At 38.6% G+C, this 27,356-nt stretch overlaps 1 protein-coding gene across 1 annotated transcript in view; it reads left to right on the forward strand.

Moving 5' to 3' along the window:
* Positions 1-5: 5 nt before the first annotated feature.
* Positions 6-27,356, forward strand: part of CDC5L (cell division cycle 5 like) — a 48,765-nt gene continuing 21,414 nt past the window's right edge. The window contains exons 1-10 of the mRNA XM_054569438.1: positions 6-110; positions 2,816-2,919; positions 3,992-4,153; positions 5,249-5,376; positions 7,503-7,602; positions 13,088-13,306; positions 15,082-15,226; positions 16,715-16,903; positions 24,008-24,156; positions 26,443-26,605. Of these exons, the coding sequence (XP_054425413.1) occupies positions 66-110; positions 2,816-2,919; positions 3,992-4,153; positions 5,249-5,376; positions 7,503-7,602; positions 13,088-13,306; positions 15,082-15,226; positions 16,715-16,903; positions 24,008-24,156; positions 26,443-26,605 (1,404 nt within the window). The 5' untranslated portion in view covers positions 6-65. The remainder of the gene's footprint in view (positions 111-2,815; positions 2,920-3,991; positions 4,154-5,248; positions 5,377-7,502; positions 7,603-13,087; positions 13,307-15,081; positions 15,227-16,714; positions 16,904-24,007; positions 24,157-26,442; positions 26,606-27,356) is intronic.

Here is a 27,356-nt window from a genome sequence, read left to right on the forward strand (position 1 = left end):
CGGAGTGCCGTTGCTATTTCTCTGAAGCTCCTTTCGGCCGCTTGCCGAGACACCCCGCCACCAAAATGCCTCGAATTATGATTAAGGGGGGCGTGTGGAGGAATACCGAGGTAAGTCCCCCTTTCCCGCCGTCCGCTGCCCTTCGCCCCCTCCGGCAGCTTGTGCGCACGCGCACGAAGGTCGGGGAGACTAGGAGGATGCCCTGCAGGGTCTGCGAGGGGGCCAGCGTCTGGCGGACTCGCCGGGCCTTTACCTCGTGCCCGACCCTGCGTTATCTGAGCACGTCAAGGACAGGGTCCGTGATTTAACCACTTGAATACCTGCGGTGCACTTGTTAGGCTCCCAGTGAACATTCGTTGCACAGAGCAGGTTCTCTCACACCCCTGCCCTGGAGGAACTCAGAGTATGGAGGGGGAGATAGGACATCCGCGAGAGTTGCTTTTCTGGGGCACACCTGCCTCAGCCCGTACACGGAGCCTTTCTTTAATACTCAAAAATAAAGAAGTGCCGTGGCCACAACTTTGTTCCTTCATTGACGTCTGTGCAGAGGGGAAGCAGCCTGAGCGCCAGGTTCAAAGCGCCCGTTTATGCCCTTAAGCCCTCTGGTAATCTGTTATCAAGGCAAAACTTGTCTGTCCTCCCGACAGGTTCCAAAGCCTGTCTCTTCCTGTTACTCCTTCTCAGCTTGGGTAGAAGCCAGATGGGATAAGCTGATTGCAGTGGTTTCTTTACTCCCAAAAATGTAGTGGATAATGGCAACGGTGAGCCAGTAGAGAGGTAGTAAAATAAAAATAAGATGTTAGTGCAGTTTGTGTTCAGAGTGCACTGAATTTGTCAGTTTTTGGAGCACATCACATCTTTTCCCAATTCAGAAACTCTTCTTGGAATTTTTGCCTATTTTCCTTGTGAAAAATTAGTTCCACCTCCAGTGTTCTCATCACTCCTCTTTCATCCATTTGTTAATAGCTTTTGCAGGCATCACATCCTTCTATGTGATGCTGGGTAAGTTTATTAACTTCTCAGAAGCTCAGTTTTCTCATTTTTCTAATGGGGACGATAATACCACCTACATCTTGAGAATTAAATGAGTCAGTATACTTAGAACATTTAGAACAAAGTCTGGCACATATTCTTTCAGTAAGTGCTGGTTGCTATTTCTTTCCCCCAGCAGAAAGCCCTTTAAAAGGACCAGATCTTGGTTTCCCTAGAACCTAGGACAATAGCCAACATGAAGTCGGTTGTTTAGCAAAATGTTTGCCAGATGAATCTGGTAGGGTAGATAACTGTCATACATATATGTGTAGTTGAAGATGTGTTTAAGTATAGCAGTACTACAACAAAGTTACAAATAAGGTCATGACAGCTTTGCCTCACAGGGGGAACCTGGCTGTTTACATTGGAGAACAGACAGATGTATAAAATCAAGTAACAGCATGATTCCCCTGTAGTGACCAAAGTTTTGCAGTCTTTTTTAATCTCTGAAGATGGGAAGGTAGATTGTGGTGGAGTAGCTCATTTATGAGGCATACAGTTCAAGTGGAAAAAAGCCTAAAAACAAAATGGCCCAAGTGCATTCCTCTATGGCTTTATTATCTCTGGTGGCTATGGCTTATCTTGCTGCACTCCCCTGGGTTTGGTGAATTCCATAATCAGAATGGGTGCCCTTGTGAAATAGTATCTAGAAACTGGGGGAGGGTGGAGTACAGGAAACTGGTGAGTTGGGAGAGAAATACTTAATTCTCGACTTTGAGCTGGATGTGAATTCTAGGGTGAGAGTTTGGGTTATGCTACTGGAGAGGAAATACCATTCATAAAGTGGAGGCAGGAAGCTTGGGTTGGATAATGGGGTCACTAGCGTCTTGTCTTGATTCTTGAGGGCTGGATATGTCCTATTGGATTCTCTCTCCTTAAGCACGTAAGAGCTGATGTAAGGTAGGTTCAGGAAATGTCTTTTGAATGAATAAGTGAATGAGGTATACTCTTTGGAGGAGAATGACAGCCACACATTGGAGAATACTTTTTGTTAGTCTTTATCAAGTAGGGTTTCTCAGATTGAGCTGTATCCATCCATCCCAATTTATTGGGTAGGGGGTTGTGTATAAGGCAGGGTAGGATTGATGTCCTTCTAAGAGATATCTTAATTACTTGCATTTTGCTAATTCCAGCTTTCTGTTTATTATGATAGTAAATGAGGTTTTTGTACTTTTAAAAAAATCTAGAACAGCAATTTTTAACCTCTTTCATGTCATGACACACATAAACTAATCACTAAAATTTTGGGGCATACCCCAAAATACATTTTTTGCTGATTTGACAAAAAAATAGATGTAATTTTAATTCATTCACATTGGATGGTATTGTTGCGTTGGGTGTTGTCACTTTTTAAAAATTTTGTATTTATTGATTATAGAGAGAGAGTAAGGGCTTAGGGGAGGGCAGAGAGAGAGAGAAACATCAATTTGTTGCTCCACTCACTCATGCATTCACTGGCTGACTCCTCCACGTGCTCCCACCAGGGATCAAACGTGCAATCTTGGCACATTGGGATGACGCTCCAACCACCTGAGCCACTCAGCTGGGGATGTTGTCATTTTTAAAATTGACAATCTAAGGGAAAAGAGGTCAGTGCCCTGACTAATTAGTCAGGTACTGCATATTTAAAAAATTCTTACGGTTGAAAATTGCTGATCTAGGAGGTATGTATGTGTCTTTCTCTTTCTCTCCAGTAACCCTGTCACAGTTCACTTAAATTTTGTGTTTTCTCACTTGGAGTTTTGTGATTGAATGTACCATTTTTCTATGACAATTTTTTTAGGATGAAATTCTGAAAGCAGCGGTTATGAAATATGGGAAAAATCAGTGGTCTAGGATTGCCTCGCTGCTGCATAGGAAATCAGCAAAGCAGTGCAAAGCCAGATGGTATGTACCAGTTAATGAATGGAAGACAGAAAAAACCTTAGTTATGATGAGGAAAATTTCAGTGTTTTGTACCTTACCAAAGAAAGCAGGCATTGTGATATAACAGAAAGGATACAGTGGGAGGTGGAAATTTAAGTTTAAGACTTAGCTGTCACATGCTCCCTATGTGATCTTAGGCAAGTCATTTTTATATCCTCTCTATCTTGCCTCTGTTTTTTCTCATTTGAGGATAACAATCCTTGGCTCTAATTGATGGAGATATGAGGCTCAAGTGAGTTAATGTGTTTGAGAATGCTTTGTGAAGCATAAATCTGCTTTTAGGTGCAGATGGACTCCAGCTTATAGATGGATTGTACTCCAAAAGTTTAAAAGCTGGTTAGAACTTTCTTTCCCAACAAAATGAATGATAAGTAATGGTTAACTTTCTAGACTAGCTCACAGTAGTTGAGTTTTCTTATATACACTTGAAATATATATGCTCCCTCAAAATATAACATAACCTGTCACTATAACTGGGTATTCCCTTTTAAGCCACAAGGTAATGGAACATTAAACTTTTTACATGTATTCTTGGCATGAGTGATCTGGCCCCAGCCCTAACCCATGTGGTATTAGGATCATATTTTGAATTGTACAAGAGTGACCCTAATTTCCTAGGTATCTGAGTAGGGGAATTGATCATAATGTAGAGATTAGACCCTGAAGAGGAAGACAGTCCTCAACCTGAAAAAGTAGTTCTGATTTCTCCTTCTCATAGTGGAGCTAAGCCTCTGTCCTGATGTTTGATAAGGCTTGTATCTTGTTTGTCAGCTTCTCATCCAGCTTAGTAAATTGCATGGAAAAAGTGGGTGGGGTGGGGCATTAGGAAAGACAGATGACAGTAGTTTCACTTAAATTTAAAAACATCAAATAAAAACAATGACTATTCTGTTGGGAAAAAACAGCTTTTGTAATTGAAGGATGAGACTTAACCTTCCATTTTTGAGATACTAGAAGTCAGTGTATCTAATGTGTAAATAGGATATTCATGCTAGGTGACTGATTAATGAATAAAATTGTATCTTTTTAATAGGTATGAGTGGCTGGATCCAAGCATTAAGAAAACAGAATGGTCCAGAGAAGAAGAGGAAAAACTTTTGCACTTGGCCAAGTTGATGCCAACTCAGTGGAGGACCATCGCTCCAATCATTGGAAGAACGGCTGCCCAGTGCTTGGAACACTATGAATTTCTTCTGTAAGTGAATCTCCAAAGACAGTATTAATTAAAATGTGTGTGTATCTTCTGAATGAGTCTGAATAAACTTCTAGCATTTTTTTGTCTTTAAACATATAGTTACATATCCGAGTAAAGCTGAAGGAACTAAAGCTATTGGATTATATACTCCAGATCTCATGTGATCAAAATTATTCCTTTTATATCCTTTTTAAAAGAAGAATTAAAAAATAAATAAACCATACATGTTCATCATAGAAAACGTGGAGAAAATATGGTAAAACTAGTAAAAATCACCATAATCACACTGTTGAGAGAGTTAACCTTTTTAACATGGTTAACAATGTTTCTTCGTTAGTAGTGTGTTTTTTTTTTGTTTGTTTGTTTTTTAAATATGACTATACTGCATTTGTGATTAAGGGACTGTTTGGATATCATTTTATAAGTGAATGGGAACACTCACTGACATCAGAGGGAATTTTAATACCATCTCTTTCAAGTGAAGCAATAGTAGAAATGCTTTTTTTTGTTAATGTCCATCCATTGGGTTTTTAAAAATGTTACCTTTTTTTAAAATTGAATATATTGGGGCAACATTAATAAAATTATGTAGGTTTAGGGGTAGAGTTTTATAGTACATCATCAGTACATTGTATTGTGTGTTCACACCCCAAGTCAAGTCTCTTTCTATCACCATTTATTTCTCTTTTTTCCTTTCCTACCCTGCTGCACACCACTCCCCTTCCCTCTGGTAATCACCGTACTGTTGTCTTTCTATGAGGGTTTGTGGTTTTTTTCTTTTTTGGCTTAATCCCTTAACCTTTTTCACTCAGTCCCCTTCCACTGTTCCCTCTGAAAACTGTCAGTCTGTTCTCTGTATCTGTGAGTCTGTTTCTATTTTGTTTGTTAGTTGACTTTGTTCATTAGATTCCACATGTAAGTGAAATATAGTACTGGTCTTCTTCTGGCTGGCTTATTTCACTTAGCATAATGTTCTTTAGGTCCATCCATGCTGTCACATTGAGTTTTTGAAAGAAAAGAGTACCATTGCTAAAAAACCTTCTATGACTAAATGGTGTGGTAGTGTGACTAACTCAATCTGTGCTCTTTTTCTAGGGATAAAGCAGCGCAAAGAGACAATGAAGAGGAAACAACAGATGATCCACGAAAACTTAAACCTGGAGAAATAGATCCAAATCCAGAAACAAAGCCAGCACGGCCTGATCCAATCGATATGGATGAGGGTAGGTGTATACTTGTGAGGAATTGATTTCTTCGGTAACCCTTACACTCCTCAGGTTGCTTCTTAACTCTTTTAATTCCTTCCTAAACTCCTCTGAATCCCCGTTCAATCTGCTGTTATTTTACTCTCCTAAATGTGTCCAGTCTTCTATTACAGAGTAATTACTCTTTTTGGAAAGTGTCCCTTTGTCTTCTGATTTTTTAATTCATTCAGTAAGTTAAGTAATGTTATACTACTGGACAGATATCCTGGAGGCTAGAGGTAAGCTGTTGAGATCCTGTGTTCTTACTCTCATTCTGTGGAGAGAGCCAAGAAGTCAGGATATTGGGCTCCAGTCCTACTAACTACTTCTTTGACTTTAGGCAGGTAATTTAATCAGTGAAAAAGCAACACTTCAAGACTGAGATGGAGATTTATGAGACATTGAAGCAAGAATAGAGGAAGTGGATTTTAGACCCATGTCTGCCATTTACTAGCTATTTGATGTTAGCCAAATCATATAATCTCTGTGAGCTTTGATTCCATTTCCTGCTAGATGGAGAATAATATCTAACTTACCTTACAGCAGCGGTCCCAACCTTTTTGGCACCAGGGACCAGTTTTGTGGAAGACAGTTTTTTTTGGGGGCGGGGGCGGGGATGGCTTTAAAGCCTCCTACCAGATGCAGCTTAATTGTCACTTGCCCCTCACTGATAGGGTTTTGATATGAGTCTGCAAGCATTGATCTAATATGATCTCTGCAGTCAAACCTCTCTGTTAATCATAATCTGTGTTTGCAGCCACTCCTCAATGCTAACATCACCACCCCAGATCCATCTTAGATCATCAGGCATTTTCATACGGAGCGCGCAATCTAGATCCCTTGTGTGCACAGTTTATAGTAGGGTTTGCATTTCTATGAAGATCTAATGGGGCTGCTTGTCTGACAGGAGGGGGAGCTCAGGTGTTCATGCAAACAATGGGGAGTGGCTGTAAACACAGATGAAGCTTCTGTGTGACCTGGCCCTGTTGTCTAGGGTTTGGGAACCCCTTCCTCACAGGATTGCTGTGAAGTATTCAATGAATATTTGTTAACCCAGTTCCTGTTCAGAAAAAAAAATTGTGGCTTGCCGCCTCTACAAAAAACAGAATGCTATAAATAGAACAATGTCATTTGTTTCCAAAGACTATGGATATACTAGAGCAATGCGAGAATAATAAAAGTGAGATATTTCACTTTTATTACTGTAGTAAGATTAGGATTGTAATCTGCGAGTTATGTCGAAGTAAATGCTGCAGCTGCAAGTGCCACCAGCAGGTATTCTTGGGGCAAACGGGAAATGGATTAAGTTTCTAAAATTGAAAAGTTTGAGGGTAGTGTTCACAAAGACAGGCAATGGCTGGTCTGGCTGTATCGTTGTTACATTGGGAACTTTTATTTTTTTAAAAGATTTTATTTATTTATTTTTAGAGAGAAGGGAAGGGAAGGAGAAAGAGGAAGAGAAACATCAGTGTATGGTTTCCCTTTGTGTGCCCCCTACTGGGGACCTGGCCTGCAACCCAGGCATGTGCCTTGACTGGGAATCAAACTGGTGACCCTTTAGTTTGCAGGCCGGCACTCAGTCCACAGAGCCACACCCGCCAGGGCACATTGGGAACTTTCAAAACTGCAGGTACCAGGGTCTCCCCTGGTGATGATTTCAGGGGTGGAGGGGCTATCCTGTATAAGTTTCTGAAAAGTTCCCTTGTGATGCAATTGGACAGCTTTTGAATTGGTCTAAGGCATCAGTAATGAAATTTGTTTTTCTACTTTAGGGAGCCATGGAAATGTATTCTAGGAGAGAAATAATTCTGAGGAAAGAAAGGTGTATCTAATGAAGATAATCAATTCCCTTATATTTAATTTGTGCTTTGCCAGTTGATAGATGATAATGAATGATATGATAATCATAGCCACTGTTTAATGAATACTTGGTAGATGTTTTACCTGTTTCATTTTACTTAGCTCTTCTCAACATCCCTGTTAAGTAGGAATTGTTCTTTTTTTACAGGAGATGGTTTTTCTCATCCTAAGCACTAGGGTATGTGTCTCACATACCTTGCTTCTATTGGAGAAGAACTTAATTTTTCTTCTCTTTATTTTTGCAGATGAACTTGAGATGCTTTCTGAAGCTAGAGCCCGCCTGGCTAATACTCAGGGAAAGAAGGCCAAGAGGAAGGCGAGAGAGAAACAGTTGGAAGAGGCAAGGTATGGTTATTTCCATCCATAATTGAGCAGTTTGTGCATCCTTAGCCCAATAAAACTGCACAATTTATCCAACCCTGTTGGATGAGTAATAATTGGAATTTTCCAATTCCAGTTTTGGTAATATTCTTTATTACTTTGGAAACGTCTTATTTTTTGCCCCTAATCATTTCAGAATATAGTAAACAACTACATATTAAAAAGAATTTTTTAAATAAGATATGGCAGAAATAATGCCCAGATAGTTTATTGGGTACATTTGAATTTTTTTTTAGTGTAGATCTTCATTTGTTGTAGCTGTCTCAGAGTCATGGCTAGAGGACACACAGTCTATGTGACTTTTGCATGATTGCCAGTGAGTTACTCTCCTTGGTTAGTTTTGGGCAGGTACTGACTTAAAACAGGAAACTTGACCAAACATAGAGGGAGTTAATGAACATTAAACCAAAATTAAGGCTTTCACAGAAATCTTTATTTAAAAAGTGAGTGAGCCCTGGCTCGTGTGGCTCAGTTAGTTGGAATGTAATCCTGTGGACCAGAAGGTCATGGGTTTGTTTCCTGGTCAGGGCACATACCCAGGCTGGGGTGTATATGAGAAGGTCGCCGATGGATGTTACTCTTTCTCTGTCTGTCTCTTCCCCCTCTCCGCTTTTTCTCCCTCCCCCTTCCTCTGTAAAAACAATGAAAGCAATGTCCTTGCGTGAGGATAAAAAAAAGTGAGCGAAGTAAGTATTGCGTTCTCCACTTCCCCTCCCTTTTACCTTTTGGTTAGATCCATGACTGGACATCATTCCTAATGGCCAAGAAGGGGATAAAGGGAAAACCTAACTGTATTAAGTGCTCATTAGCTTTTGGGAGTTCACGCATTGGAATAATCTCCTCAGCCTACACAGCTGCTTTTTGTGGTTCCCGAGCCAGGAAGTGCTTCCTGATCCAGGAAGTGCTTCCTGATCTGATGACTAGCATTGTGCTGATGGGTTCCCCAATAATGACTTTGAAGGGCCAGATCCTGGGATGGAGGATTCTTTCATCACTGAAGATGCTTGTTGGCATAACTGGTCAGTCACTAGCACAGAATAACTTACAATGAGAGTATGACTGGGCTGGGACAAAAACTAGGAGGAGGTAACTAAACTTTCTGCCCGGTCTCAGCTGCCTTTCTTTTCTGCACTCTTGTTAGGGTTAAATAATGTGAGGTTGAAACAAACCACTTTGTCATTTCTGTCCATGGTTGGTTGGGAACCAGATTTTTTTTGAGCCTTTTAACCACATGGAGTAGGCCTGGGATGTGGCAAATGCGTATGTGAAAGATCTAAGTATGGCTGACATTGCTTTAAATACATTTTTCAGGTTTAAATTTACCCTACACCTTGCAGATTTTCTTGAAGGATTTATACATCTTTATAATTTACGTTGTATGTACATCTTGTAATAGACTAGGTCAGTGATTTGCAGCCTTTTTCATCTCATGGCACACATAAACTAATTACTGAAATTCTGTAGTACACCAAAAAATACATTTTTTTCTGATCTGACCTAAAAAAAGATAGGTATAATTTTGATTTATTTACATCGGACAGCTAATGCTGTGTTGGCTGTTGTCATTTTTTTATTTGACAGCCTCAGGGAAGAGAGGCCATATTGTGTGTTCTCAAAATTCTTGCAGCACACGCATTGAAAATTGCTGGACTGGATTGGTATGTATGCAAGGTGTAGTGCAGGACTATTTAAATGGTAAATTAATCGATCTTTGTTTTATAACAAAGCTTTTTATTGATTACAAAAATAATACACTTTTCCTTCAGTATTGTTCTATTTTCTTTTTGGGTCATGGTTGATACAGTGCTATATAGCTTGATTATATTTACTTAATATTATATCGCAAAGGTTTTCTGTTATTTGAAGTCTTTATTTCCTTTATGGAAAGAATGAAGTTACTTTAACTTTTGAAATGTGTCCTTCCAAACTTTTCTCAATATAGGTGTATGTTTATGTGTATGTACACATAAAATAACATTTATATAAGATTAGATCATACTGTAATAACTGTTTTGATGAGAAATCAGCTGTTACTCTTATTGGGGTTCCCTTCTAAGTGACGAGTCATTTTTCTCTTGCTGCTTTCAAGATTTTCTCTTTGTCTTTGGCATATAGCTTTTTAATATGATGTTTCTGTTTGTGGATTTCTTTATGTGTATCTTACTTGGAGTTTTGAGATTTCTGAAGGTTAATGGTTTTCAGTAAACTTGGGACATTTTCAGCCATTCTTTCTTTCTTTGTTTTTTTTTTCAACTTTAAAAATAAGTAAATAGACAGAGGGGAAGGGAGGGAGAAGGAGAGGGAGAGAAACGTCAATGTGTGGTTGCCCCTCACGCACCCGCTACTGGGAACCTGGCCCACAACCTGGGCATGTACCCTGACTGGGAATAAAACTGGTGACCATTTGGTTCACAGGCAAAGTATTTCTTGAAATATTTTATTTTGCTCCCTTTTTCCCCCTCCCCTCCGTTTGCTACTACTCTTGTGCATATGTTGGTGCCCTTTTTGGTGTCCCACATTTCTGTGAGGCTCTGTTCATATTTCTTCATCCTTTTTATTCTGTTCTTCAGATTGTATAGTTTTTATCCATCTGTCTTCAAGTTTGCTAATTCTTCTGTCAGTTTGAATCTACTTTTGAGTCCCCCTAGTGAAATTTTCATTTCAGCTTTATACTTTCCAACTCTAGGAGTTCCATTTGGTTCTTTCTAATCATTTCTCTCTTTACTGATATTCTCTATTTGTCATCGTACCTTTCTTTATTTCTTTGATCATTGTTTCTTTTAGTTCTTTGAACATATTTATAGTGTCTCCTTTGAAGTCTGTCAAGTATGACATCTGGTAGCTCTCACAGGAAGTTTCTGTTGCCTGCTTGGGTTATGCTTACTTGTTTCTTTGCATGTCTTGTAATTTTTTTGTTGAGAACTGTAGAGCTTAGATGATACATTACAATAATTCTGGGTTCTAGTGTTCCCCCCACACCTCCGTGTTATTTTTTATTTGTTTACTTGTTTTGTGATTGGCTGGATTATTTAGTGTAGTCTGTTTTCCCCTTCTCTCATCTCAGAAATGTGCAGCTTCTGATCTTCCTCTTCTGGGGGTTCAGTCTTGAGTATAACAGTCACCCTGGGATGACATGGTTTTGACAGGATTTTATTTGACATCTTTTTTCTCTGGACATACCCATTTCTGCTAATTGCTAGCTGATTGCTTTATTGTTTTCAACAGTGTTTTGGGGCATAAATTGCCCCACAAACTGATCCAATCAAATTTGGGCTTCTTTGAAGAGATAGTTTCTGAGGTCTGAGTTTGATATTTGTTCTGACCCCAAGGGTCTCCTCCCACCTGTGTCTTTCTATGCTTCTGGCAAACTAGTGGGCCAACGCTCTTATCTCCAACAGTTTCTTCCCAGTTGCTTCATCACATCTTCTGCTGTTTGTGAGAGTACCTTTAGGCTTGAATTTCTCCATGCTCTGTTGCAAATGAAGTTAGTTTCTTTGGGGAGAAATTCGGAGTTCCTGTTTTACTACTGCACTTTGATGTGCTTGTCTCTGCATGACACCCTTACTTCAGGAGCTGAGTGCTTAGTGAGAGGGTTTACCAGCTCCAGCTTTCCTCGGCCTGCCTGTCTGAGCATGGAACCGTCACTCTGCAATCTGGGGCAAAGGCTGTTGGGGCTCTAGTATGCTCAGCAGCAGTGTGCTCAAGGTAGAGCCTCTGTCCGGGCAGAAGAAGGAAGCTAGTACTTCTTGGCCGCTCTGGACCAAACAGGCCTCGGCAGTGGGTATCTGGAGGCAGGATGAGAAATACTGCTTCTGGAATAAAAGCCCTCCTACTGGGAACTGGAGGAGAGACCGAAGAAACCCATGTTCTTGGTACGCCAGTGTGGCATGGAGTTTCCATCTCCCTGAGCTGGGAGGGAGGAGGGAGGAGGGGAAGGAGTGGGTCTGGATTCAAATATCACAGACTCTCACTTTTCTTACTAAGTTTTACTAGTTTTCTTGAATAAATGTTTCTTCATTTGCTATATACCCTTAGACTCTCACTTTTCTTACTAAGTTTTACTAGTTTTCTTGAATAAATGTTTCTTCATTTGCTATATACCCTTAGGATTCTTTTCAGAGACTTAAAATTGTACTAAACATTTTTAAAGAAAAATAATTTTCATCAGTTTTCCTAGGGAGTGGATCCATAGGGTCTCTTCAAGCTGGAAGTTGTTTCTATAACTTTTGTGGATTAATTTTTCCTCCCTTTCATATTGTGAATAACTGTTTTATCATTAAAATTAATGGCATCATGGGAAAGTACAAATAAGTAAAAATTAAATAAAATTTTAACTTCTAGTGATTATCACTGTTAATATTTTTGGCGGACATCCTTCCCATCTCCCCATGAATATATTCATTAATAAATATGTATATAATTTTTACATGTTGCTCCCAAATGTGTAAACTTTGTAACAGTTTTTAAATGGCAGGGTGTCTTGGGCATCTTTCCATGTCAGAATAGATTTGTAGGCTTTTTTAAAGGTTATATGGATGGCTGTATAATATCCTGTCTTATAGCTGTATGTAAACTCACTTAACTAATTTCTTATTGTTGGATGTTTAGATTTATCTGGCCATCCACGATTACATACAGTGCTCAAAGGACAGTTTCACAGCTAATTCCTTGTTCATTTTATTTATTCTTTAGGCTAGAGACTGAGAAGTGAAATTGCTGGGTTAAAAAATGTGAAAACATTAGTGTTTTCATGTATATTTCCAAACCGTCTTTGGGGAAAGCTATACCAGTTTACTTTCTTAACTGACAATGTAGGAGAGTGTCCACTTCTTAGCACCTTTGCCATTAAAACATGACAGAAAGCTGAATGTTAGTAATTAGATAGGCAGAAATGGTTCCTGTTGATTTAACTTGTGATTTTTAAATTATTAGTTAAGTAAATCTTTAGTCATTTCAGCAGTTTGCATTTTTTTCCTTAGTGAACTGTTTATTTCCTTTTGTTTTTCTTCCCCCTTGGTTTGCATTTTTTAAAAACTTGAATGGATTCTTTATATCTAACCATTCCTAATATTAATTACAAATATTTTTTCCTATAATTTATTTGCCTTTTAATTTTGCTTTATTGATTTTTTTAAAATAGTGCTACAGCAATAGAAAATTTCAAAGCCTTTGCTCTTTTCTCTTGTCTTTTATTTATATTTGGTGAGTATATTTTCTTCCAGAGGTAAGATACATGTTTATTTAGAGTTTCTTCTGGCTTTTTTGGTTTTGTTTTAGTGTATGTGTGCATGTGCTCACATACCTTTAAATTGAAACTGAACATTTTCGTGGATAGTGTGAGGTGAGGATTTACTTCTTCCTCAGATAACCAATTAGTAATCTATTGGATAATTCATCCCTTTTCCAAGGCATATGATTTTCAAGGTGATCTTGTGTTCTTTTTCTTCAGGCGTCTTGCAGCCCTCCAAAAGAGAAGAGAACTTCGGGCAGCTGGCATAGAAATTCAGAAGAAAAGGAAAAAGAAGAGAGGAGTTGATTATAATGCTGAAATCCCATTTGAAAAAAAGCCTGCTCTTGGTTTTTATGATACTTCTGAAGAAAACTACCAGGCTCTTGATGCAGATTTCAGGAAGTTAAGACAACAGGATCTTGATGGCGAGCTAAGATCGTAAGTGCCTTTCTCATTTTGAAAATGGAAAGGTACAGAATGAATTTATAGAGGGCCAGTAGTCTCCTTGTCAGAGCCAGATTTTTGTTATTTAGCACATGTAGCCTATGTATGCTTTTATTTATTTAATGAGTCCACCTTTCTGAGAAAATAAGTGACCCTACCTGTCCTATTTTTAGTATAGAATGCAGTTGGTATCTCTTGTAACATCTACTTGGCTCTTAGTAAACTGTCTACTCACTGACCCACAATCTTAATTTAATACTTATGTACATTTGTGAACAGGTTAGTGTTTTTACTAAGCCTGAAGGACTCTTAAAATTTAGTGTTTTTACTAAGCCTGAAGGTATTCTAAAATTTTTCACTTAATTGAGCTAAGTAGGTATATTTATAAAATGTTTGTCTTATAGGGGCAGAGGATTTTGCCTATTTCAAGGGATTTTTAAAGTTTCTTTAATTCTTATATCTGAAAATTATGGGGAGAACCATTTATGATTGTCAAGGATTTTTAGTTTATTTCCTGATTGATACTCATTTCTACTGTATGAATTGTTACTAAACAACAGATTTTATTAGCCATTGTGAAACAGGATTTTCTTGGATGTACTCTGTTTTATTTATTTTTTAAATTAGGACCTTCCGTTAGGTATTCTTTTACAAATAACCAGGTTAAAGACGAAAACCATTTGGAAGGCATAGACTAGGTGGGGGACGAGGGGAGGAGGCATTCCTGGAGCTTTAAAAGACAGCCTTGAGCCTGTCTTTCGACCTCCTGGCAACTGTTTGGTGTAATTTGTCTGGACTGAAATATCCTTTTAAAAAATTTTGTGAATTTATAAAATCATACACAATTGAATAACAGTTTTAAAGGAAAAATTTAAAATTTAGTTTTCCCCCTTTAAAAAAATAGTTTTTTATTTTACTTTTCCATTACCGTTTATCTCCCTTATACACTCTTCCACCTCCACCTGTCCTCTCCCTCCAGCCCCCACAGTCACCACACTGTTGCCTGTGTCCATGAGTCCTTTTCCTTTTTTTTGCTTCATCCCTCCACTCCCCAACCCCTGCTCCAAAGCGGCCAACCTGCTCTCTATCTGTGAATCTGTCTCTATTTTGCCTATTAGTTCAATTTGTTATTAGATTCCACATACAAGTGAAATCATATGGTATTTGTCTTTCTCTGACTGATGTATTTCACGTAGCTTTTTGTTCTTCAGGTCCATCCATGCTGTTGCAAAGGGTAAAACTTTTCTCTAATTTACAGCCGAGTAGTATTCCTTTATGTAAATGTCCCATAGTTGTTTTATCTACTCATCTACTGATGGACACTTGGGCTGCTTCCAAATCTTGACTATTGTAAATGAGAATTCACAATGTTTTAATTTTGTTCACTTATATTAGTTTTCCTTTCTGTATACTTCATCATTTTACTCTGTGTGCACACATTTTTATATGAATATAATACAATAAAGGAATAGTTTTATGTTTTTCTTTTATATGTGACATTTAGCTTATCATAGCCTTTATAATATGTTGTTTTAATATTTAATACTTGAATTACTTAGTGTATCCTATTCCCTTAATAACTATTATTCTAAGTCCGCATTCCTCTTGAATACAATGGTGTAGGGACTAACTTAATGTATATAATTTTTATCTGTTTTTTCTTAGAAATGGAATTATTTTGTTCAAAATATATGAGTATTTATATGTCTTTTAAGTTATTGCCTGTATGTAACTTTTAAAAATCTCTTCTCTACCTTGATCCATGACAGTGAAAAAGAAGGAAGAGATAGAAAAAAAGACAAGCAGCATTTGAAAAGGAAAAAAGAATCTGATTTACCATCAGCTATTCTTCAAACTAGTGGTGTTTCTGAATTTACTAAAAAGAGAAGTAAATTAGTACTTCCCGCCCCTCAGGTAATATGATAAAGTACTTTTTTTTATGGTGTGAACTCCTGTACTTATCATTTATTCAGCAAATATTTGAGGGCTTACATGCCAAGTTTTTGCTAGGTGCTTGGTGCCCGTAAAAAATTCACAATGTAATATGAGATTCACATAAAAATAAGTCTTTGTAATATAGCATAATAAATAAGCAACAACTTTTCTGTATAATTATCTCATGTCTGAAACTGCTACCATGATGGTTTAGTAAGTAATTGTCAGCTCTTAGCAATTTGTCAGCAGGTTAGGGCTCTGGGCCTCTTTTTTGGGGGTGGGGGGCAGACCAGGATAAAGGTATTGTTTGGGTTTGTGGACTTTAGGCTACTTATTTTCAGTGAATGTTTTGTTGTGTCACACTAATCTTTTTGAGGCAACAGCAGTGAAAAATCAACATGGGAATTGTGGAGAAGAGAGAGAAAGGAACATTCATTCAGCCTGTCACAAGCTCTATTCCTTTGACTTAATTGTACTTAATTGGTCAGAAACATGGGAATTTTGACTAAGCTCTTGGTTTTTTTCTGAAAGATCCTGCAGATGGAAAAGGAGTTTATTTATTTATTTTTGCCATAGGAGAGGAACTGAATAAATTCTTGTTTTGTTTTGAGTAGTTCAGGTCTGTAGAATTGGACAGTTTAATGGAGCAGGGGATGGACTTTGGAGGCCAGAAGAGCTTCTCTCCACAAATGAGTGCACTGTCTGCATCAACACAAAATTGTTTGGCACAAACAAAATCATTTGTTAGGTGCTGCCATTCCTTGTAAAGATATTTCTAAACTTGAGATTTTGCCTGTTTTTTTTTTTTTATTAGTACCCCTTAGAATATTTATTTTGATAAAATTACTAGGATAACACATTTTTCTTTTTCTTTTCTTTTTTTAAGATTTTATTTTCAGAGAGAGTGGAAAGGAGGGAGAAAAGACAGGGAGAGAAACATCTACATCTGGTTGCCTCTTGAGCACCCCCTACTGGGGACCTTACCTGCAATTTAGACATATTCCCTGACTGGGAATCAAACTGGTGACCCTTCGGATTGCAGGCCAGCACTCAATCCACTGAGCCACACCAACCAGGGCTTGATTTTCTTAGGGATCTTGTGGATGAGTGGACTCTGTCTCTGTGATATTTTAATTGGTTTTCAGTCATCCTTACATACAGTTTGTATAAACACTAGTATTTTATGTCTTTGGTATATTATGTTTCTTGGTTTAAAAGGATTTCAGTGTGAAAATACATACAAGACTTTGCAGCTTGATACTATGGCATTCTCCCCTCCCCCCCTACATTATGTAGGAAATAAAAAAACTGTATTATGGAAATTTTCAAACCCACAAAAAGTAGAGTAGTACAGTGAACTTTGTGTACTCATCACACAGTTTCAGCACTTTATTTTCTTGGAATATGAAAGTTTTTTAAGTTTCTTGTTCTCTGGTTAAAATATTGCTTACTATGATAACTTTTTAGATTTCAGATGCAGAACTCCAGGAAGTTGTGAAAGTAGGCCAAGCGAGTGAAATTGCACGTCAAACTGCTGAGGAATCGGGCATAACAAACTCTGCTTCTAGTACTCTTTTGTCTGAGTACAATGTCACCAACAACAGCATCGCTCTTAGAACCCCACGGACGCCAGCTTCCCAGGATAGAATTCTGCAGGTAAGCTGTCATGTAATAGAGGAAGCCTTTCACTTTGTTTATTGTTCTTGAAAGTATTATGGAGCAAAACACTGAGTGGTTTGGTTTTGTTTCTTTTAAGATAAGCAGTTTGAAATGGAGTCCTGAGTGCATGAATCCTAGAGATTTCTGTAGTAGGGAACTTAAATCAGCAGATTTGGCAATTAAGTGGTTTTCTTTCTACATTTATTAAGTCATGGGTTTTTTTTTTTGAAGCCAGCCTTCTACCTTCATTAGTCTTTAGTACCTGTCAGTGAAGCATTGCTTTTTAAAATTTCATGTTGCCTAGGGATTCTAGAAAGAAGTCAGATGTGTGTAGTCAGTAATTTTTAAGGCTTCTTTGCATTTCCATACTTAGCCTGGCATAGGCTGCTGTCAGTACCACCTCCTTCCCTCTCCTTAACCCCTGAATATACAGCCTTGTGTGTTCTTAGGGTGTCTGCATGCCAGAGAATAGCCAAACCTAGAGGAACACTATTGAGCCTTTTAGTATTGCCCTTATATCTCATTTCCTTTTTTCTATTAGCCACAAATATCATTTTAAGGTGTTGATTCAGTTGTCAAGTAATCCTGTATGGCTTAGTAAGAAAACAGTTGTGTCCCTTATTACTTGTTCTCCAGAGGCACGAATTATAACTGTTTTTTTTACCACTTTATTGCTGAGACATTTGTTACATGTTGGGTTTTTTTCTTCTTCCAGTTTTAGGCATTGTTTTTCCACCCAGAATTTGAACATTTGGCTTCCTTACATCCTCTGTCTCTATCATGCATACACAATTTCCATCAGAATTTTGGTTACAGTCATGGTTTATCGTATGACTATGTAAATCATATTCAGTGTTGAGCCACAAAATGCCTTATGATTACTGCACAGTATTTTGCTTTTCTTTGAGTTAATACTTGTTTTATTCAGTTGTTAGGTTTTCTGATTACTTAGAGCTAATTCAACTCTAGACTTTATATCAGTTGTGTAAATCTCTTGTAATCTGGGCAAATTTTAAGTATTCTTATCTTTTTGAAGAAGACTTCCCCAGAAATTCTGAATGTTCTAGTCTCGACTGATAACTCTCTTTTTTTGACCATTTATATCCATTTGGGAAATGGCTTTGCCTGTAAACTTACAGCTGATGAGGCACATTGTTGCAAGATCATGGGGGATGACTGGGAGAGAGCAATCTAACCGTCCTAGTACAGGGACAAAGTATGGAAAGCTTCCTTGTGTCTCCCTCCCTTTCCATACTCCAGGAGCACAAAGAGCCATAGATTTAAAAGTTCAGTTGGCCTTCTCTTCATGGGCTGACAACTTTTTAGCTCTTGTTTACAGCTCCTTCTCTTGATTTCCTTTCACTGTCACCCTAGAGAGTCCCCTATACCTTCTTTTCAGGCTCCCATGTCTTTGACTTTCTTGCTTTACTCCCTTGTTAGTGAAACATATCCTTCAGTAGCTCTCTGAGGAAGCATTCATGGAAGATAGACTTTTTAAGACTTTGTGTATCTGTAAATTACTATTCCATCTTCTTATTCGATTGGCAGTATAACAGTTTAGAATTCCAAAGTGAAATGGTTTTTAAAAAATTTTTTTAAATTAAAATTTAATTTTTTATGTTATTTTATAAAGATTTTATTTATTTATTTTTAGAGAGGGGAAGGGAAGAAGAGAGGGAGAGAAACATCAATGTGTGATTGCATCTTGCGCGCCCCCCCCACCCCCCAGTGGGGACCTGGCCTGCAACCCAGTCATGTACCCTACCCCGGGAATTGCACTGGCAACCCTTTGCTTCGCAGGCTGGTACTCAATCCACTGAGCTACACCAGCTAAGGCCAGTTTTATTTTTTAAATTATACTTTATTGTTTATGCTATTACAGTTGTCCCAATTTTTTCCTCTTCGCTCCCCCTGCACCCAGACCCTCTCCACTCCCTCAGGCAGTCCCCATACTGTTGTCCATGTCCATGGGTCACGCATATATATTTTTTTGGTTACTAAATTCACTATGCTGTCCTTTACATTCTGTGACTGATTGTCCTGTAACAAGCAATTTGTACTTCTTAATCCCTTCACCTTTTTCGTCTGTCCCCCTGACTCCCCTTCATCTGGCAACCCATCAAAACATTCTCTGTATCTATGATTCTGTTTCTGTTCTGCTTGTTCATTTTTTTGTTTTTTAGATTTAATTGTTGATAGTTCTGTATTTATTGCCATTTTATTGTTCATACTTTTGATCTTCTTAAAGGAGTCCTTTTAATATTTCACATAATAATTGTTTGGTGGTAGTGAACTCCTTTAGCTTTCTCTTCTCTGGGAAGCTCTATATCTGTCCTTCAATTCTAAATGATAGCTTTGCTGAATAGAGTAGTTTTGGTAGTAGGTTCTTTTTTTAAAAAAAGATTTTATTTGTTTATTTTTAGAGGGGAGGGGAAAGGAGGGAGAAGGAAAGGGAGAGAAATACTGTGAGGTTGCCTTTCGTGTGCCCCCTACTGGGGCCCTGGGCCACAACCCGGGCATGTGCCCTGACTGGAAATTGGACCAACGACCCCTCGCTTCACAGGCCAGCACTCAGTCCACTGAGCCACACCAGCCAGGGCTTGGTTGGAGGTTCTTACTTTTCATCACTTTGAATATTTCTTGCCATTCTCTTCTAGTCTGCAAAGTTTCTTTTGAGAAATCAGCTGACAGTCTTACCGGGGAGCTCCTTTGTAGGTAACTAAGTACTTTTCTCTTGCTCTTTTAGGATTCTCTCTTGCTCTTTAACCTTTGGCATTTTAATTATGATGTGTCTTGGTGTGGATCTCTTCAGGTTCATCTTGTTTGGGACACTGAGCTTCCTGGAATTTTATGTCTATTTCTTTCACCAAGTTGGGGGAGTTTTTTGTCTCTCTTTTCAAATAGGTTTACAATTTCTTGCTCTCTTTTTGTTCTGGCACCCCCATGATGGGAATGTTGATATGCTTGAAGTTGTCCTGGAGACTTCTTACACTATCCTAATTTTTTTGGATTCCTTTTTTTACCTTGTTTTTCTGATTGGTTGTTTTTTTCTTCCTCATGTTCCAAATCACTGCTTTGATATTTGGCTTCATCCACTCTACTGTTGATTCTCTGTAAATTGTTCTTCATTTCAGTTAATGTATCCTTCATTTCTGACTGGTTCTTTTTTATGGTGTCCATGTCCATTTTTATGCTGTGGAAGTTCTGAGTTCATCTGCTCTTTCCTTGGTTCATTCAGCATCCTTATAAACCAGTGGTTTGAACTCTGCATCTAGTAGATTGCTTATCTCCATTTTGTTTAGTTTTTTTTCTGGTGTTTTGTTCTGTTCTTTCATTTGGGCCATATTTCTTTTTCTCCTCCTTTTGGCAGCCTCCCTGTGCTTGTTTCTATGTATTAGGCAGAACTCCTATGACTCCCTGTCTTGGTAGGGTGGCTTAATGTTGTAAGTGTCCTGTAGGCACAGTCGTCCCTATCCCCCAAGGTGGGTACTCGAGGTATGCCCACTGTATGGTCTGTGTGCACTTTCCCCTTGTAGTTGAGCCTTGATTGCTGTTGACAGGTCAGTGGGAGGGATTTACCCAAGCTGAGCAGCTGCAGGGACCGGCTGTGACCATTGACCACCACCCTTTGGCCTCTGTGAGGATCAGCTGTGCAGGGGCCCACTGCACAGAGCAGGACTTACTTCAGTAGGGCTCCGGTGCCCGCTGAGTGTGTCACTTGTGGAGGTGGTTGGGTGGTGGTACTCCAGTGTGGTCGGTAGCTGTTCACTGGGTGTGATGGCTCTGGGGCCTCCTGGGAGGTGCAGACCAAGGTCAGCCACCACCTGTGTTCTGTCCTGGGCCACCTGGCATAAGCTACAAAGCGATCTGCAGATGGGTGTTATTTGTGCTGGGCTTGGAGATGCCCAAGCAAGGCCAGGCTGTGAACTGAGGCCAGCTGTTGTTAGTGCCAGGTCTGGTGCCATTTAGCAAGTGGTACAGGGCTCACTGAGTTCAGATACTGCTTGTTTGCAAGGATTTAGGAAAATCTGAAACATGAGCCAAGGCAAACCATTCATATGGAAAAGCCACTTTTAACAACTTAAGGGGGTGGGCAAAAGTTGGGTGGGAAGCAGCTTAAGGGAATCATCATGGTGGAGCAAACAGTGTAAGGCAGGTTGATGGAATCTCAGATATGGCACCTGCCTGCCAGCTCTGTTGGGGGAGCATTCAGAAAAGGAATAGTTGTCTCTGCCAGCACTTCTCTCTGGGAGAAAGCTGTCCCCCAAGTCTCTCCCTGATGCCAGACACTTCCGTTCCTCCTGGTTTACCTCTGTGCCTTTTAAGCTGCTGCCCAGGTGCTGGAGATCAGAGGGAGTGAGTCTTAGTAAGTGTGTACGTGGGCTCTTTAAGAGGAACTGCCTGGGAATCCAACAGTTTCTGTCTTTCACGGCCTCAGTCCCTGCTGGTTTTTACAGCCAGAAGTTATGGTGACTTACCTTCCTGGCACAGGAACCCTGGTCTGGGAGGCATGGTGTGGGGCTGAGACCCCCTCGCTCCTGAGATGTCCCTCCTCTGATTTTTATCCACCAAACATGGGTATGGAACCAGCTTGTTCCGTGTCTCTGCCTTTCCTATCAGTATCGATGTGATTTCTTCTTTAATTCCATAGCTGTAGGACTTCCATCCGACTTGATTTCTGGTGGTTCTGAATAATGGTGGTTCTGTAGTTTAGTTGTAATTTTGATGTGGTTGTGGAAGGAGGTGAGCCGTGTTGACCTAGGCCACCATCTTAGCTTTCTCCTTATTTTTGACTTTTAGAGAGAGGGAAAGGCAGGGAGAAAGAGAGAGAGTAACACTGATGTGAGAGAGAAACTTGAACTGGTTGCTTTTTGTATGTGCCTCAACCTGGGACCAAACCTGCAACCCAGGCATGTGTCCTCAACCAGAGATCGAATCGGTGATCTTTAAGTTTGCAGGATGACTCCCAACCAAGTTGGCCACACCAGCCAGGGCAGTTTTTGGTCAGTTTTCAAGGCAGAGCTCCTGTGTCTTCTAGCTTCCATTGTTGCTGTTGAGACCCCTGGTGCCATTCAGGTTGTTAATAGGAAACCTGGTCTTTTCTTTCTCTGGGAATTTATATGAGCTTATTCTTTTTCACAAGCATATTTCTTGGTGTGGGCCTGTTTTTAACCATTATGTTAGGTACTTCATGGATCTTTTCATTTTTGAGACTCATGGCCTTCAATTCTGGGAGGTTATTTTGAAATTAAAAAAAGTTTCATCTATTTCATTGATCTGTTTTCTCTGCGAAGCTCAGATTTTCCTTATTCCTGCCTGGTTTTCTGTCTTTTTTTTTTTTTTTTGGACTGATTGCTAGGAGATTTTCTGAATTTATCTTTTAAAATTTCTACTATCATATTTTTAATTTCCAAGAGTTCTTTTTTAAATGTGTTCATTTTTTTAACATTGCATTCTTATGAATATCTTCTCTTATTTCTGTGAGGCTGTTAATGATGGTTTTGTTTTACTTTCTTAGGTTTTCTTTTCCCTGCATAGTCTTTAAGTTTCTTTTGTTAGTTTTATTGTCTTTTATATGAGATGTTTCCTAAATATCTTTTAATCTTTGACTCTCTGCCTATGTCTGGGAGGTAGTGTTGAGGCAATTAAAGCTGATCAGAAGTTTGTTGTGTGAGGGTGGGGCTCCTTGGCTCTGGGCTTCCTGGCAGGCTGAACTTGCCAGGGTATTTCATTGGGGGAACTCTTGATGTCAGTATTTGTAGGTCTTTTCTCCTGGGTTAGTCAGATCCTCCAGAGAAGAAAGTAACTTCATCCTCCCACCTGGAGGGTATCAGGTGGCCAGCCTTTTGGGAACCTAGATGGAGGAAAATACTTTGTATTTGGAGTAGTAAAAAGAGCACACAGTTGACAATATGAAATTTAAGGTTCTTTTCATTAATAGTGAATAATGGAGTAAGTCTTGCTCCAGTTATCCTCATTTTGCCCGAGATCTTAGTGGTTTAAAACATTTTGTTATGCTCATGGTTCTGTGAGTCAGGAATTCAGACAGTGCATAGATGGAATAGCTTGTCTGCTCCATGGTGTCTAGGGCCTCAGGATGACTCAACATTTGAAGGAGCTCCAATGGGAGTGTTACAGTGTGGTGGGAAGCTGCATTTTTCCTACCGTTGCCTTAGAAGTCAAGCAACATCATTAATGCTGCATTTTGTTAGTTATAAGTGAGTCCACCTAGATTCAAGAGGAGGGGATGTAGACCCCACCTCAGTATGGGAGGAATGTCAAGGTTGGATTATAACAAGAGCGTGTGAGATGAGAGGTAATGGTGTGCTTATCTTTAAAAATAACAGTCTCTTCAAGGAACATCTATAAAGGACCCATGGACAAAGACAACGGGGGTATGGAGGATTGAATGTGGGAGGTGAGGGGCGGGTTGGTCCGAGGAGAGTAATGGGAAAATGGAGACAATTGTAATTGAGAAAATAATAAAAACAAAACAAAACACCAGTTTCTAAGCCAGAGTTGGGTAGGATGAGACTTGTAGGTACAGTATGATAGTAATGAATACAGGGTCATAGTGGAGGGACTGAGGTCAGGCAAGACTTAAGAAAGGAACCTGCCCAGCAGAAGTTTTCTTACGAAGTGGATAGGCTAGTTGGTAGTGTCTTAACTTCCCAGTAGGAGAATCTGAGATTCGGAGAGGCTAATAAAGACTAGATGTGCAATTAGTGATAAAGTTTGATGTTCTGACATTTAGCATAATCTCATGTTGGGAAATTGGAATTCTTAGTTCTTTATGATTATAAAGAGGTTTGGCACAGGTAATAGAAACTTTTGGGTAATGGTAATTTCATATGTGAGGTCACGAAAGCATTTCTTGACATAAAAAACTTTGTTCTTAAAGTTCTGAGGTGCTGCATTAGGTTGACTGAAGGAATGGAAGTATGGAATCTGCTGTGGCCCCATAGTCATTTTCTTTCTTGATTTTCACTGAGAAAATGTGTAAGAATTTTGCCTGCTTTAAGATTTGTATAGTAGGACCAGAAGAGAGGATTCTGCTCTTCTGTCTACACTGTTAAAATGCTTTATTTTCTTGTTAATCAGGAAGCCCAGAACCTCATGGCCCTGACCAATGTGGATACCCCATTAAAAGGTGGACTTAACACACCCTTGCATGAGAGTGACTTCTCAGGTGTGACTCCACAGCGGCAGGTTGTACAGACTCCAAACACAGTTCTTTCTACCCCATTCAGGTATTGTAAATAAACAAATATTTTCTGTTTTAGATAAACTTGAATCTGAGGACTTTGACAACGTGTTTGCTTTAGTAATGTTAACAGAGAATGTAAATAAGTGATCAACTTACCTTTTTGATTTTTCCTCACTCATAGTAGTAAATAACATAGTATCCAGGAAATGGTAAAATACTATGTGGAGCTTCCTCTTTTTGCAGTTTCTGATGCTTACATTTGTGTCTGAATACTTTTTGTCTGATTTAAAAGAGCAAATCAATCCATTATTAATGATCATTTGGTGAATTTGATAAAAAGTTGCAATCCTTTTTATGTACATAATACTATTGCTTTTCCCCCAACATAATTTTTAAAATTTTTATCATTTTTTTATTTTCAATTACAGTTGACATACATTATCGTATTAGTTTTAGGTGTACAACCCAGTGATTAGACATTACATATCTTAATAAGTGATCGTCCTGATGGGCCTGTCTGACAACATACATAGTTATTAGTTGGATTGTTATTGACTATATTCCCTATGAGTAATTAACATCCCTATGACTGTTCTTTAACAATGAATTTGTGCTTCTTAATCCCTTCACCTTTTTTGCCTGTCCCCCAACCCCCCCCATCTGTCAACTATCAAAACATTTATTTATGATTCTGTTTCTGTTCTGCTCGTTTGTTTATTTTGTTTTTTAGATGTAATTGTTGATAAATATGTATTTATTGCCATGCCATTGTTTATATTTTTGATCTTGTTAAAGGAGACCCTCTAACATTTCTCCCCCAACATTTTGTTATGAAAATTTTTAACATTCAGAGAGGTTGAAAGAATCATAAAGCTAACTTCTCCACACTCCCCACCTAGATTCTGCAGTTATTAACATTGTACTATATTTACCTTCCATCCATCATTCTTCCATCATTATCAATCCATTTTATTTTAATGCATTTTGGAATAATTTGTAGGTATCAATTTATATCACCTTTAACACTTCCTTGTGTGTATCATTAACTAGACTTTAGAGTTTAGTATTTGTTTGCAATTCTTTTGTTTTAAGCTACTGTGTTTTAAGAAAAGAATTTTTAAGAGACATCATAGAAGCAAATCATACTTAAATGGAATTTGAGCTTTTAAAGGCTGGAAATACTTGGGTTTACTTTTAATTTTAAATGTTAGGATATGTCCTCCCACTGTTTGCTTAGTATGGGAAGCATCTGTTACAACTGTATGTGACAGCAGGAGCAAGAAACATCAGTGGCCTAATCCATATGTATTAACACTTTTTGCAAGGCTTTTAAGAGAGCCTTATTCCTCTTTTCCTGTGTATGTGTTGTCTCTCAACTGGATTGTAAGCTCCTTAGGGGCAGGGACCATGTATTATACGATAATACCTCATCTCTGGGGAACAGCTGTCTGGCAGCACCACCTGTCTGGAACACATCCAAGATACAGGAAGTAAGCAATCAAAATAAAAAAGGCTTTGAACAATTAAAATTTAAGTTGCAAAGTCTGTGGACTTTATTTCTAAGAGATTCTCTTAGCTGTCATTGAGAACTGTCCATATTTAGATATGATTCCAGGCAAAATGTGAGGAGAGGAACTACTTACAGAGTATGCACACTGGTGATAATGATGTGATAGCCAGTAAAGGCAGGGAGGATAGATGTGAAAAAGACAAGGACCGTGAACTCAGAGAGCCTGGGGCCTTTGACTGTATAGCTCTCCTCTCTGGCCACTGTATGTTCTTAGCCACCCTGCTGCATCAAGAAAAAGTTGAGATGATGTTTGGTGGGCCTAGTTTATGAAGGCAAGAAATGTCAAGTGTAATTAACTTTATTTGAAGTCATTAAAATAAAAAGTACTACGTGTAAATACTAAGCTAGCTGAGCCAAACCTTTTTTATTATTATTATTTTATCTAAACCCATGAACATGCTTATTGATTTTAGAGAGGGGAAGGGAGGGAGAGAGAGGGAGAGAAACATCAATCCGAAAGAGAAACATTGATGATTTGTTTCTATTATGTGCCCCAAACTCAGAACATAGGCGTGTGCCCTGACTGGGAATTGAACCCGCAGCCTTTTGGTTTACGGGACGACGCTCCAACCAACTGAGCCACACTCGCCAGGGCCAAACCTTTATTTTAATCTAGAGATCTAATCTAAAACCAGGTAGGAGACAGAATTTCTGGAATCTTTATTGTTTTCCTTGTAAAATAATTCATGTGAAAAATATTTGAAAACACAATACAAATAAAAGCAGCACTTTTATTAATTAGAATTTTTGTCCTTTTAGGACTCCATCTCATGGATCCGAAGGGCTGACTCCCCGGAGTGGGACAACTCCCAAACCAGTTGTTAACTCCACCCCGGGTAGAACTCCTCTTCGAGACAAGTTAAACATTAATCCTGAGGATGGAATGGCAGACTACAGTGACCCCTCTTACGTGAAGCAGATGGTACATGTCAACTCCCTTTTACTAACTCTTTAAGAAAAATTTTTTTTATATCTTATGAGTGCTGAAGTAAAATTTCCTTCCCCCTCCAGTCAGTGCACATTACATATATCTTAAGAATCTATACACCTATGGATGTCAGTAAAGGAAAATGATTATCATTACTTAAGGGAAGCTTTTGATCTCATATGCCTTTTTTTCTTATTAATATGTTTGTGGATATTGATTATGTCTAGTTATTCCCCTTTTATCTTTTATGATTTTAATTTTTATCATTTACTTTTTTGAATGATACACTTATTTAAAAATTTGTTTTATTACTGTAAAATAGTTTGGAATGCCTCAAATTAAATTCTGACCCTTAATTTCTTTGTTTGCCCTGCACTTTTACAAGGACAATCCAGAACTCAAAGTCACATTAATTTGATGTTTATTGCTGACCTTAGCGTTCTTTCATATGTTTTGCATGATGATGTAGAAAGGTAATTATAAAAAGTTGCAGTTTTGCTCTGCCCACTGTTACTGCTTTTATTACATCACTGTTAGGCTACAGAAAATCATTGTGAAATACTTTTTTAATGAGTTCCAGTGATACTGACCTGTTTTCAGTTTATAAATTCTAGCTTCATGTATAGATTTGGTAGAGTTGTTTTTAATGCCAGAATTGATACCAACTAATGCCGACAGAAGAATCTCCTGTATGCATAGCACAGATCTGGATACTTCAGGGGATCTAAAATTGAGTAAAGATGTT

The sequence above is a fragment of the Pteronotus mesoamericanus genome, unplaced genomic scaffold (assembly GCF_021234165.1).
Source record: "Pteronotus mesoamericanus isolate MK-2021 breed Mesoamerican mustached bat unplaced genomic scaffold, CSHL_Meso_final contig_20, whole genome shotgun sequence".
Classification (NCBI taxonomy): domain Eukaryota; kingdom Metazoa; phylum Chordata; class Mammalia; order Chiroptera; family Mormoopidae; genus Pteronotus; species Pteronotus mesoamericanus.